At 37.6% G+C, this 14,885-nt stretch overlaps 1 protein-coding gene across 8 annotated transcripts in view; it reads left to right on the forward strand.

Moving 5' to 3' along the window:
* The window catches only part of ZNF451 (zinc finger protein 451), a 79,519-nt gene that overhangs the window by 21,738 nt on the left and 42,896 nt on the right, over positions 1-14,885 (forward strand). For all 8 annotated transcript variants that reach the window (XR_011530136.1, XR_011530134.1, XR_011530135.1 and 5 more), the window contains exons 4-6: positions 6,358-6,483; positions 10,172-10,283; positions 14,352-14,502. Coding sequence is in view for 5 of the 8 variants with exons in the window: in XM_070586344.1 (XP_070442445.1) it covers positions 6,358-6,483; positions 10,172-10,283; positions 14,352-14,502 (389 nt within the window). In the remaining 3 variants the exon portion in view is untranslated. The remainder of the gene's footprint in view (positions 1-6,357; positions 6,484-10,171; positions 10,284-14,351; positions 14,503-14,885) is intronic.

The raw sequence follows: 14,885 nt of genomic DNA on the forward strand, positions 1-14,885 counted from the left end.
CTGGCCCTGAGCTAATATCCCTGCCCATCTTCCTCTACTTTATATGTGGGACGCCTACCACAGCATGGCGTGCCAAGCAGTGCCATGTCCCACCCAAGATCCGAACCGGTGAACCCTGGGCCGCCAAAGCAGAACGTGCGAACTTCACCGCTGTGCCAGCGGGTTGGCCCATATTGCCAATTTTGTTTTTGTTTTTATTTATTTTTTTGTTCTTCTCCTGAAAGCCCCCTGGTACATAGTTGTATATTCTAGTTGTGAGTGCCTCTGGTTGTGCTATATGGGATGCCACCTCAACATGACCTGATTGAGCCGTGCCACGTCCGCATCCAGGATCCAAACCTGGGAAACCTTGGGCCACTGAAGCAGAGCGCAAGAACTCAACCGCTCGGCCATGGGGCTAGCCCCAAGATTGTGTCTTACTCTTAAGAAATGATAGTGACTGTTGATATTAGTTCCTTTTTTAAAATGCCCTTACTTGATAAAATAAGAGAATCCTATGTCAGATTTTCCTTTTATTTTTTCTTTTTCAGTTACATTCACCCACTGAATCTCACTATTCCAGATTAGATGTAAGAAATCCGCCTTCGTTTCCTGTCCAAGTTGTACCTTATTTCTAGACTTGAAATTTTTGCTGTAATTCTACCACACTTCATAAAAGATAAACATTGTCTTCTAGAAAAAAGAATTCTTTTTGCTTCCTTTCACCTGTACATGCTTAACTTTCATGGCTGTGTGCATTCAGATTTAACCAGTATGCTTAATCTAACTGCCATTTCTAGGACACAACCCAAATTTGCTTTGTATATGTTTTATGTCATTTTAAATAAAAATGTAAAGACTGTAGTTGAGAATATAAGAATTTCTTAGTGTTTAGGGGTGAGAACAGACAGGATTGCAGAGAGAGGCTTTGTTAGCCTGGCTCCTGAGATTTTGGAACAGCTTTTCTTCCTCTACCCAGTGTGACCCTCATTTTGTAACCGTCCAACTCCTGATCACCCATGGGTTTTTTGTGTGGGACTATGTCATTGTAACTATACGCCTGGTTCCCATTAAAAAAACCCCATCATTTTAGTTAAAAAAAAAATTCATAGTGACTGAACCAGAACCTGCCTTTGAACCTTTTCTGGCATTACAACCTTCTCCTTAATTCTGTTAAGACCCCACACAACTTCCCCAATGGGAGGGGAGTGGATATAGAAGTAAAATTGATGGAGAGAGTGATCTGAAATATAGGCAAATAGAGACCCTCTCTTTCGCAGTATATTTCTTAAAGAGTTTCTTATGCTTCTCCCAAAAAGTGAGTGGATAGTGTTTTCTTGCTGATCATTTGCTATCATTGTGGACTCTAATATTACTCTTTAATAGTATCTAATGTAGAAGTTAGTCCAGGGTGACCACAGCAAGTGCTTCAAGAAGGATGACTCTGAAGATCCTATAGCTGCTAACATTCTAAATGAGACTTAAAGCCCATTCTTCTTCTTTTTTTTTTTTTTGGAGGAAGATTAGCCCTGAGCTAACATCTGCTGCCAATCCTCCTCGTTTTGCTGGGGAAGACTGGCCCTGAACTAACATCTGTGCCCACCTTCCTCCACTTTCTATGTGGGACGCCTACTACAGCATGGCGTGCCAAGTGGCGCCATGTCCATACCCGGGATCCGAACAGGCAAACCCCAGGCCGCCGAGAAGTGGAACGTGCAAACTTAATCGCTGCGCCACCGGGCCGGCCCCAGGCCCTTTTAAGGCGAACAGAATGCTCTGGAAGATTTCAAAATGCTTGCTTTTCCTCTGCCACTGCTGGAAGCATGAGGGGATTTTTGTCCAGTCTTCACTGTGAGAAACTGGTAGAAGTCCTGGAGGTAAACTCACAGAAGTGTGAGGACCCCATGACTGGGTCCCCTGGAGTTCTTAATTCTGACTTGTCCGCACTGAGCTTCCAGCTGTTCGTCATTTAGAGTTCAGATTTTCCTACCCAGTGCTGACTCCTGTTGAGGTTTCTACTCATGGGTTTCTGCTCCACTAAGTTGTAATTCTCTCTATCTGCCCCTGTGTCTCTCTCATTTTGGGGGCAGTGATGTGCACTATGACCTCACTTCTCTGGTGAATCTAAGAAGAGTTGTTGACTTCAGTTTGTTCAGCTTTCTTTTTTTCTTTTTTACAGCTCCATGAATTTTTTTTATTGAGTTCATAATACTTTACATCATTGGGATGTTTCACTCGTACATTATTTGTTGTCTGTCACCACATAAGTGCTCCCCTTCACCCCCTGTGCCCAGCCCCCACCCCCCTTCCCCTGGTAACCACTGAACAACAGTGTTCTTAGTCCATGTGTTTATTCATATTCCACATGAGTGAAATCATATGGTGTTTGTCTTTCTCTGTCTGGCTTATTTTGCTAAGCATAATACCCTCTAGGTCCATCCACATTGTTACAAATGGGATGATTTTGTCTCTTTTTCTGGCTGAGTAGTATTCCACTGTATATGTATGCCACATCTTCTTTATCCAATCATCGGTCAATGGGCACTTGGAATGTTTCCATGTCTTGGCTATTGTGAATAGTGCTGCAACGAACATAGGGGTACATATGTTACTTTGGATTGTTGATTTCAAGTTGTTTGGGTAGATACCCAGTAGTGGGATACCTGGGTCATACAGTATTTCCATTTTTACTTTTTTGAGGAGTCTCCATGGTGTTTTCTAAAGTGGCTGCATCAGTTTGCATACCCACCAGCAGTGTGTGAGGGTTCCCTTCTCTCCACACCCTCTCCAACATTTATTTTTAGTCTTAGTGATTATAGCCATCTTAACAGGCGTAAGGTAGTATCTTAGTGTAGTTTTGATATGCATTTCTCTGATGATTAGTGATGTTGAACATCTTTTCATGTGTTTATTGGCCATCTGTATATCTTCTTTAGAAAAATGTCTGTTCATATCCTCTGCCCATTTTTTGATCAGGCTGTTTCTTTCTTGTTCAGTTGTGTGAGTTCCTTATATGTTATGGAGATTAACCCCTTATGGGATATATGATTTGCAAATATTTTCTCCCAATTGGTAGGTTGTCTTTTTGTTTTGATCCTAGTTTCTTTTGCCTTGCGGAAGCTCTTCAGTGTGATGAAGTCCCACTTGTTTATGTTTTCTTTTGTTTCCCATGTCTGAGAAGACATGGTATTCAAAAAGACCCTTTTAAGTTTGATGTCAAAGAATGTACTACCTATATTATCTTCCAGGAGTTTTATGGTTTCAGGACTTCTCTTCAAGTCTTTGGTCCATTTTGAGTTTGTTTTTGTGTATGGCCTGAGATGATGGTCTACCTTCATTCTTTTGCATGTGGCTGTCCAGTTTTCCCAGCACCATTTATTGAAGAGACTGTCTTTTCTCCATTCTATGTTCTTGGCACCTTTGTCAAAGATTAGCTATCTGTAGATGTGTGGTTTTATTTCTGGGCTTTCAGTTCTGTTCCATTGATCTGTTTGCCTGTTTTTGGACCAGTACCATGCTGTTTTGATTACTGTGGCTTTGTAGTACACTTTGAAATCAGGGATTGTGATGCTTCCAGGTTTGTTCTTTTTTCTCAGGATTGCTTCAGCAATCGGGGTCTTTGCTTTCCCCGTATGAATTTTAGGATTCTTTGTTCTATTTCCATGAAGAATGTCATTGGCATTCTGATAGGGATTGCATTGAATCTATAGATTGCTTTGGGTAATATGGACATTTTAACTATGTTTATTTGTCCAATCCATGTGCATGGAATCTCTTTCCATCTCTTCATGTCATCATCTATTTCTTTTGATAATGTCTTACAATTTTCATTGTATAAGTCCTTCACCTCCTTGGTTAAAATTATTCCTAGATATTTTGTTATTTTTGTTGTGATTGTAAATAGAGCTGTATTCTTGAGTTCTCTTTCTGTAAGTTCGTTATTAGAGTACAGAAATGCAGTTGATTTTTGCAAGTTGATTTTGTACCCTGCAACTGTACTGTACTTGTTAATTATTTCTAATAGGTTTCCCAAGGATTCTTTAGGGTTTTCTGTGTATAAGATCATGTCGTTTGCCAACAGCAGGAGTTTTACTTCTTCCCTCCCTATTTGGATTCCTTTTATTCCTTTCTCTTGCCTAATTGCTCTGCCCAAAACCTCCAGCACTATGTTGAATAAGAGTGGTGATAATGGGCATCCTTGTCTTCTTCCTCTTCTCAGAGGGATGGCATTCAGTTTTTCCCCAATCCTCTCTGAAAGTTTGGTAGAATTCTCCAGGGAAGCTCTCTGGTCCTGGGTTTTTGTTTTGGGGATGCTTTTGATTACTGTTTCGATCTCTTTGCTTGTGATTAGTCAGGTTATCTATTTCCTCTTGATTCAGCTTTGGGAGATTGTAATTGTCTAAGAATTTATTCATTTCCTCTAGATTGTCCGTTTTGGTGGCATATAGCTTTTCGTAGTATTTGCTTATAATCCTTTGTATTTCTGTGATATCCATTGTTATTTCTCATCTTTCCTTTATAATTTTATTTATCTGAGCTTTCTCTCTTCTTTAAGTCTGGCTAGGAGTTTGTCAGTTTTGTTTATCTTCTCAAAGAGCCAGCTCTTTGTTTCATTGATCCTTTCTACTGCCGTTTTTTGTTTCAGTAACATTTATTTCTGCTCTTTTATTATTTCACTCCTTCTGCTAACTTTGGGCTTTGTTTGTTCTTCTTCTTCTAATTCAGTTAGGTGTAGTTTGAGGTTGCTTATTGGGGGTTTTTCTTGTTTGTTAAGGTGAGCCTGTGTTGCGATGAATTTCTCTCTTAATGTGGCTTTTGCTATATTCCATATGAGTTGGTATGGTATGTTTTCATTTTCTTTTGTCTCCAGATATTTTTTGATTTCTCCTTTAATTTTTCTTTTTTTTGAGGAAGATTAGCCCTGAGCTAACTGCTGCCAATCCTCCTCTTTTTGCTGAGGAAGCCTGGCCCTGAGTTAACATCCTCCTCTACTTCATATGTAGGATGCCTACCACAGCATGGCTTGCAGAGCGGTGCCATGTCCACACTTGGGATCTGAACTGGTGAAACCCGGGCCGCCGAAGTGGAATGTGCACACTTGACCACTGTGCCACCGGGCTGGTCCTCGTTGAGTTTTTTGATGATAACTATTTTGAATTCTTTGTCATTTAGATTACGTATTTCTGTGTCCTGAGGACTGGTTTCTGGGTACTTGTCATTTTCTCTCTTGGCTGGAGATTTAATATGATTTTTGATACTGCTAGAGGGCGTAGCTCTGTTTTTGCACATCATGGTATTATTTGGTTGCAGTTACTGCCTGTTGCCACTGTGTGCAGGTCAACAGCCGCATATTCTGTGCCCTCTGCATTCCACTGAGATCCCAAGTGCTGGAGCTGGCACTGGACAGGTGGAGGGGTGGGGCACTTTCTCCTGCATGCTCTCGGGGTTTTTTCACTCTGCTCTCACTTTCTACTCTCCTGGGGTTTTGGCTTGTTGAGGTCAGCCCCTGCGATAGCTTTCACCCTGCTGGAGGGCTTCCCTGTTGGCTGTGAGGGCCCTCAGGGATCTTCGATGTTCCCGCGAGTAAATGTCCTCTCCCCACTTCCTTCCCTCTCGGAGGCTGTGCAGTCCCAGATCGCAGTCTTTTGGAGAGGGAGTGAGCGAAGTTTTCTCTTACCCCGTTTCACCTCCTCCGAGGGGGGCTCCAGCCCCTCCACCCTCCATTGTATGGCTGTGTGGGTCTCTCCGACATCTTTTGTGTTGTGTTTGGATGTCCTCTGTTGAAGTATGTATGTCTTTTTCGTTGTATGGTGGAGGGGAGAGGTTACCGTGATGCTGACATTACCCCTGTCTTTAGCTTTTTATTTGTTGTTAGAACGGAGTGTCAGCTTCTTAGCTTCTTACATGTTGGATTGGAAACTGGAAGTTAGATCTATTCTTTTTAATCAGTAATTTCTCTTAAGTAAATAGTCTTAGCATTGTTAAAAAATCAGAGCCAAGAATGTTTGTACTGTTAGACCTTTTGGAGGGTGGACTAATGGCCTGATGGCATTACCTTTAGACTCAGAGCAAAGCAATGCCAAACTTTTCAATATCCAGATGATTATAAAGTAAATAAAGATAATAAATATCCTAGCAGCTAGTTTATCTAACTTTTTGAAAACCAAAGATCCTGCGGGATGATTGGCTGATCTATGAAATACCACATAAAATATAAAATACACAAGACAGGTTCTTAGAAACTTGGTAATAAAAGTAAATGGTTCTTTACTTTTGTAAAAATTAAATGGTACAATAACTCTTTGATAAATGGATATATGTTATCCCAAAGCTAATTTTGTTAATTAAAAGGAATGAAAATTGTTTTTTCCGTTATAGGATAATGTTAAGCATAAAGACTATATTGACCATCAGAAGGATAAAGTTGCTTTAACTCTGGCTCGTCTAGCCCGCCATGTTGAAGTGGAGAAACAGCAGAAAGAAGAGAAGAATAGAGCATTCAGGGTATGTGGCTATTTTAATTGGTATTTTACCAGATTATAGAATTGTTTGTAATAAAGTTGTAAAGAGAAACTTGTAATCCGAAAATGTATAATTGAATCCAGTTTCAGCATGGACTCTAGATAGCTTATCAATTAGTAGAAATTCATGATGGCTTTTTCCATGTCTGTTTTTAGTTTGTAAGATACCCATCATATATGTATATAGAACAAAAAAAAATAGATCTTATTGAGTGGACTTTATTCTTGAGCATTAAAAACCATGGGATTTGTCGGGGCTGGTCCTGTGGCCGAGTGGTTAAGTTCGCGCGCTCTGCTGCAGGCGGCCCAGTGTTTCATCAGTTCGAATCCTGGGCGGGGACATGGCACTGCTCATCAAACCACGCTGAGGCAGCGTCCCACATGCCACAACTAGAAGGACCCACAACCAGGAATATACAACTATGTATGGGGGCCTTTGGGGAGAAAACGGAAAAAAAATAAAATCTTTAAAAGAAAAAAAACACGATGGGATTTGTCAAAGCAGATGAACAATTAAGGGTTTCTGGTTACTGTATCGCAATAGTGAAAAGATTTTATCAGGGCCTTTGTGGATTAAGGTGTCGAAATGTTTTTCTACTGAATAGAGCGAGACCACTTTCTCAAACTTCAGCCTGTTCCTTCAGATTAAATCCATTACCAAGAGGAAGAAATCTGAATCAGGGTTGTAGAAGAGCTGTTATGTGGAAAATGAAGCCTAATTTAGAATCTCACATGATAGAAATCTTTTCCTTAACTTGTTTTAGAAGGTCTCAAATGAAATTATGTAAAGAACTTCCTCAATACTGACAAACGTCTATTAGTAGAAAGTTGATGAGTTGAGTTAAAAAAAAAAGCATCATGCTAGGAGTTTAAAAAAGGAAATCTGAAATCAGTAGGTCACTTTATAGACTTTGGACTTCAATCTGTAACAGGACAGAATTGGAGATGTTCTCCCAGGTTGGGATAAGCACTATGATTTTATAATTTTAACATCCTTGTTTTTGATTCCTTGGTTGTTTATTCATTGGTTATTATAAAGGAACTTATATATTTCTGTAGCCTCCATTTTAGTATCTCCTAACCTGGTGTAGATAAATTAATCTTTAAGTTTAGAAGTAGATTTGTTTGGAGATTTTAACTTTACAAGGTAATATCAATTAAACTAGAGTATAGTATTCTAATTGTATGTTAAAATGCTTAATTCCTAGAGATATTTAAAAAAATAGGATTATTTCTTTCCTGGCAGAAACACTATTCAATTTTAAGGAAAGTTCTTTCCCAAGGCTGTTAAGTGTATTGTTTATGGGTCATGGGGCAAATCTCTTTGAGAGAGGAGTGGTTTGCAAGCTGTCCACCTTTTCTGCAGATTTCCTGACTGATACTAGCTTCTTTTCCCAGACAGTGTTAATGGCCACATAGATAATAAAGCTTTTGTAATGACTTCAGAATCTTAGAGTCACTATGACAACTAGGGTTTTTCTCAAGGGTAGTTTCAATTTCCATCCATGTAAGTGTTCATTCTTTGTATGTATTAAAGACTTGACTTTAGTGTTGAAGAAAGTTTTTTGAAATTCTCATTTAACCAATTATAAAGAATAAATTTATCTAGATTTCATTCTTTTCTAAGGAAAAAACTGACTTACACAGATGCTTTAGCTTATTGCTTGCAATCCATTCATGATTTTTTTTTATTTGATTCTCTTTATAGATAACTTGTTTTGTAAAACTAGATACAGAAAACAATAAGAAACAAAACAAACAATGCAGAAAGGAAGATAATGAAACTGAAATAAAAATAATTCTTGAACTTTTAAAAAATCTATTATTAGCAGTTGTTTAACATAAGTAGCCTATTAGCTTGCATGTAGTAATATTTGATCTCACTTATATTAATTTGAGTCTTTATTGTGATATGCCTTTGTAAGGAACTTTGATAAATGATTTAATTTTGTACATAAGAAAATGTCTTTATAGTCTCCCAGAGGCTTGCCGTCTTGCCCTTTTTGGATAAACTAACTTTGTTTCCCATAGCGTGTTATTCAGAACACTGAGCTTCTAGGATACAGTTTGGGAAAAAAAAAGGATTTAGTGATTTATTAAGTTGGGATACTGCATACTCTCTGGAAAATCACATGCACATTAGCACTTTAAGGATTTGGAAGTTCTGCACCAAAGGAACCTTTTAAACTTTGCATTAAAACTGGTGTTTCTGTACTTACTTACTTTGATTACAGAGAATTTTTAAAAATGTATATAATGGATATTAATGTCTTTGAGAATTAGTATTCTATAGCCATACTTTGAACAAAGTTTTGTAGAAGATTTTTTTCAGAATAAAATCTAGAATCTCTCTGTCCTCCTATTTACTCTCCCTGATAGAGGATCCTGTTATATTGCTAACTAGGCCATTCATTATTCTGACCTGTATCTTGCAAATCCAGCGTTTGTGACTTTGCGATTTCTCTTTAAGAATCTACAACCTTTTTGAGACTCAGTATATGGTGTACTGGTAAGTGCATGGATTCTAGAATCAAATTGTGAGAGTTAAAATCCTGGCATTGTTATTTATCCTTGGGCAATTTATTTGACCTTTCTGTACCTGTTTTCCCATCATAAGATGGGAACAATAATAGTACCTATCTCATAGAGTTATTGTGAGAATTAAATCTAAAATGCTTTTAGAACAGCGCCTGACACATGGTAAGTGGTTAATAAGTATTAATTGTTAGATACAGCATGATTAGAGAGTATGCAAATAGATTTATAGATAATATAACTAGAAAGAATTAGAGACTTTAACAGTCTAGAGTATCTAGCTTAGTGGTTGGCACTGGGCTACTGCCTCTTTGTAAATAAATTTTTATTGGAACATAGCCACACCCATTAGCTTACATATCATCGATGACTACTTTCATGCTACGGTGGCATAGAGTTGAGTAGTTGGAAGAGAGACTATATGGGCTGCAAAGCCTAAAATATTTACTGTCTGGCCCTTTGTGGAAAAAGTTTACCAACCCTTGATCTAGATGGCAATGAATGCTTTATACTGGCACATAGTAAGTACTAATGAATGTTTGCTCTTATTAATACTATTCACTGAACAAATATTTAAGCCTTCTGTACACTTCAGACTGTGTATGGGAAATTTGAGAAGAGGTATAAAAGTTGAAAAATGAAAGTAATCATTTATATTTCCATTCTCAGAGATAGCCGTTGATATTTAATACATTTATTTTCAGCCTTTTTTCCTCCTCTGCAGATATAGTTACATATAGCTTGAAATTAATCTTTGCTTATATTTGGCCTCATTTGTTTAATACTGTTTGGTGACCTACTTGATATCAAAAGTATATTCCTATTTCATTGAAAAAGTTTGGTTAGTGTTTTTAATGACTTTAATGAAATATACATACCATAATTTACTTAAACAGTAACCTATTATTGGAGATGTAGGTTGTGGCAAACTTTGCAAATAGAGATACATTGGGATGAACATCTTAGAGCATGAACCTTTGTTTTGACTTATCTCTTTGGGGTAGATTTCTAGATGTGGAGTTACAGGAATAAAGGATAATCAGTATTTTCTGATCACTGATGTGTCAGAATCTTTTTCTCAAGGAAACCCGATCAGTAATCATAGGTTAATTGATTTTTTTTCTTAATATCTTTAGGAAAAAGTTGATTTTCAGCATGCTCATGGGTTACAAGAATTGGAATTTATTCGAGGACATTCTGATACAGAAGCAGCAAGACTGTGTGTGGACCAGTGGCTAAAAATGCCAGGTATTCTTTAGTGATCAGCGTAGAACGCTAAGGTTGAGGAGCTTCCCTAAATCCTTAACGCTTTGTGTCTGTTTCATACAGTTGCTAATAAGTATATAAAGTATTGAAATTTAGTTTCAGTCATAAACTTCTTAATGGCTTATTAAGGATTATTAATGGATACTTAATAATGGCTTATTTTGCTAATTGTCTTCCTGCTTCGGCAAAGTATATTTTATAGGTCATCCTTGAGCTTATTAGATATTACTCATTTATTCATTCATATGTTTCATAGTTATTACATGAAAATAGTACATGTGTCTGTGGGAGGGTGTGTAACATGTTATTTGAAGTTAGAAAAGGCTTCTCTAAGGAAATGGAATTTAAGCTGAGATCTAAAGGATTAGTGTTTACTTATTTGGCAGTGCAGCCTCTGTAGAGATTCTTGTAAGGAAGGGTCCACATGGGAGGCTCGTCTAGGGCCGGGTAGCTTCTACATTACTCTTTGCAGGCCTGAGATTCCTGGAATGATCACCGTGAAACATTTTCCCCCACCACATAATTTGGTGGAGTTTATAGGAGCCAGTAGGATAATCCGTCTCATCATGGCAACTTTTCTAGCCTGTTGTCTAAAAGACCCACTGAGCCTTAAAGGCTTGAGATAGCCTCAGAAACCTTAGCTGTGGATTTAAGCCAGCAGTTTTAATTGCCGAAAGTCATTAGAAATATCTATGCATGCAATGCTCAACTTTGAACCTACTTATCTTGTTCTAAAGTCAGTTTTCAGAAAGGTTTTCTTTGAGTAGAACCAAATTACCACTTACAAAATAATTCCAATAATTTGTAGATATTTTGACACTTGGCGACTCCCTGAAACTGTGTTTCCTTCCTGTCACCTAGTTTGGGCCTGGCAAACTCCCAACCCCCCCATCCTCCCTTTTAATACTTTTTCCTCTTTTTTCTTCTTACATGTCTGTGGGATTAGCCCCACAGATAATACTCAACGCTAGAGTTTGCTGGGTTTTTTTACTCTGCCTAAATTTTGTTGCTCATTCTTCTTTGATCTAGTGCTTTATTTCTTTAATATAGTTTTTACCCTGTTATGTGGGATTGATATGCTTACATGTCTGTCTCTTCTACCAGACTGAATGCTCTGTGGGGACGTACACCAGGCTTATTAATCCTTTTTAGTGTCAGTGCTTAAAAAAAAGATCTCAGGGGCTGGCCCCATAGCCGAGTGGTTAAGTTCGCACGCTCCGCTGCAGGTGGCCCAGTGTTTCGTTGGTTTGTATCCTGCGTGTGGACATGGCACTGCTCATCAAACCATGCTGAGGCAGCATCCCACGTGCCACAACTAGAAGGACCCACAACGAAGAATATACAACTATGTACCGGGGGGCTTTGGGGAGGAAAAAGGAAAAAAATAAAATCTTAAAAAAAAAAAATGTCAGCATAGAGGTGCTCAATAAATGTTGGTTGAATATTATACAGAAATGGGCTATAAACGTTTGTGTACAAACACAGAAAAGAAGCCTAGAACTTGGGTTCCAAATGTGACTCTCATTCAGCTAAACAAAAGAATTGTTTGGCATTCCAGACCTACTTTAGCAAAAGATACTTATAAATTATAGTGAATGGTTTTGCCTCTTAGGATGTTCTTTTAAGGCTTATGAAAAATCTCTCTTGATATACATTTAGTTCTCAGTAGAAGTTTATGACTAGCTCTGTGGTTTTACCTTAGTAGCATCGGAATCACCTGGGGGCTTTTAAATGCCTGCCTGGACCTCACCTCCAGAGGTAACGCTAGGGCATCTGTAGTTCGGGGAAGATTCCTGGGTGATTTTGATAGGAAAATGGGCCAGAACTATAAAGCTTTCTCATCTCTAAGATCTCTTCTGAAACTCGTTTATCTCGTACGTATCTAACACTTTCAAGTCCTGTCTAGAATGGTTGTTGGGCCAATAAAATGCCCCTTTAGGCCTAATCCCTGGCCTCCAGATTGTCGGAATATGTTAACTCATTGTAAATTGAATTCATGAGCATCTGTTTGTGTATTTCTCTGAGCAGGCCAAGTAGGAACAAATGAGTCATTTAGCTGTGTCTTTATAATTCTAGGCAAAACTTGGTATTTTCTGTATCTTCACGTCCCACCTGGTTCATTGGTGGCTGATAAGCTTGAGCCTGGAGTTAAGGTCTTTAATTAAGGTCTTTGTATGTGATTCTTTCATCTTTTTGCTTGGTTTGTGCAACACTGTAAAACTGAAGTTTAGGATCTATTGCTTTAGCATTGGGCTGTATTTGGTACCGTGCTATTTCATAAATGGGCATTAGAGAGTGCTGAGATCTTTGAAGAGGGTGTGGCTGGAGAAAACAGAGATGACTCATTGTTCTCTTTAACTGTAAAAAGTGAGATTCTGCTTCTCAGTAGCATTAAGGGACTCATTCCCTCTATTCCAAAGTATCCAGCTATTGTAATTCAGTTCTCTGATTAGAAGTAGTTTAAGTACTTTATTTATAATTACTCTAACTTTAAAAATCCATGTTTTATAGACTTTTACAGTTAGGCCAGTTTGCATACATTTGAATACTTAGTAACTTAAAAACTGCATTCTGTGTACTATTTAAGGAAAAGAGCTGTTTAAATCTGTCTGCATTTTGCAGTTCTGTGGTAAAACTTATTTTCTTTCAATTGTTTGTTTTTTCCAATTTTATTTATATCCAGAGCCTCTATTTGGCTAAATAAAGGTCTTAATGGGTGACATCTGGAATGTGAATGGACAATAAATAAAAATTGTCATAATTCTGACTGCATTAAAAAAATTGAAGATAAAAACGTGTAGTCAGTTAATCCCTCTTTAAGATTAAAATATGATTAATGCTATGCTGGTCATTGTTTGTTGGCAGAATACATTTATAAGCATTTTGGAAGCTTTCAATAGAGGCATTGCCTCCAGAAAGACTGAAACAGCATAAAAGCAGTTGAAACCTTAAGCATATATAACGATTTGGGGATCTTAAAACTGGATGATGTTGGAGGAATAATATTCTATTCTAGTTAAATGCTTAGGAACTTTGTACAAACTGCCACAAAGATAAATACCCAGTTTTCTGCTGTATGAAACATTCAAGGCATTTTTTGGGACAGTCCACAAGAATAAAAGAGAGACAGCAATCAAACTATCCGTATATCAGAATCCTCCTGGCAGTTTCACAGTTCTTTGTTTCTACAACGTAACTCTAAATTTTCCATCATATATCATGTATTGGGAACTTCCTTGGGAACAAAATTAGGCCAGGGATGTTAATCTGCAAGAGTTATATCACCGTAAGACAAAAATTAGGCCAGGGATGTTAATCTACAAGAGTTGTATCACCGTAAGACCAAGATTATAAAGAAGGAAAAGGGAGGAAGAGTAGACCAGGATAAAAGGGGATTAGTTAAGAGAAAGTAATGATCGGCGAACTATTTTCTAATTGGCTTTGAAAGGAGAAAAAGAGAAGGAACAAAATAGAATAAATAGAAAGGAGAGAGAGAACAACAGTAAGTGAATCTCTGCTTTGTGTTCTGTAAAGTAAGTAGAAAGTATCAGAAGGTATGCTCTTTTTCTCCTTGCCTTCCTGCCCTCCTAGTTACATTGTTCAACACAGTTTTCATAGAGCCCAGATCTTCTATAGTATAGCTAAACCTTATAAGGTGTTTAATATAGATGAAAGAGAAAATAAGAATTAGAAGAAAAGATCTTTGCCAACTTATATAAGTGAAAAGAAGGGAGGTGGGGGTTCTTTAGAGCAACGGATTTTCTAATGTATTTGATCTTTGGCATTTTTTGTCTGTTGAACTTAAGGACATTTTTTTTTTCTCAAGAGAATGTTTCTTGGAGATGTTAACAGCTTTACTTGTCCCAAATAACTATTTGCTTTTAGGTTATTATGTGTTTTATAAGAAAGCTTGTAAACGCTTAATTACGATTAGGATCACCCAGGTGATCCTATATCATAATTTTCGTTGTTTTGTCATAATTTTGATTACCTGTCTAAAGGACAAGTATCTGAAATAGGATCTTAAGAATTTATATTCCAATGATGCAGGACTCAAAACTGGCACAATTAATTCTGGAACAAAAAGTTCATTCCGAAGAGGAGGCCAAATGCGGGTATCTGGGAAACCAATTTCATGTCCCATAATGCACTGTAACAAGGAATTTGATAATGGGCACCTTCTCTTAGGACATTTGAAAAGGTAAGCATGATGTTCAGAATAGTGGGTGCTAAAGATCAAATGAGTTACAAAGTGATTTCTTAAAATGAAACCATGACACACGTCTGCCATTGTGATTACAGCTTTATAGTCCAAACTCAGAATTGTTTTGTGCTATTATGATATAATTATTTCTAATTTACATTTCCTAGGTTTCCTAGAAAGCTCAAAGTCAGAGTTTTCTAGTGATACTCTATCTTTAAAGGCATGTAGCCTTTAAGTATGTATTTATTTATACTCTGTCTCATAAAATTCTGAACAGACTTCTGCGTTGATATACAGTTGAATCAGTTTTAGAGAAATCCAGCCCATAAATGCAAATTTCAAGAGAAACAAAGCACTTACAGATATTTGGTCTAGCCTAA

This window comes from Equus przewalskii, chromosome 19 (assembly GCF_037783145.1).
Source record: "Equus przewalskii isolate Varuska chromosome 19, EquPr2, whole genome shotgun sequence".
Lineage (NCBI taxonomy): Eukaryota > Metazoa > Chordata > Mammalia > Perissodactyla > Equidae > Equus > Equus przewalskii.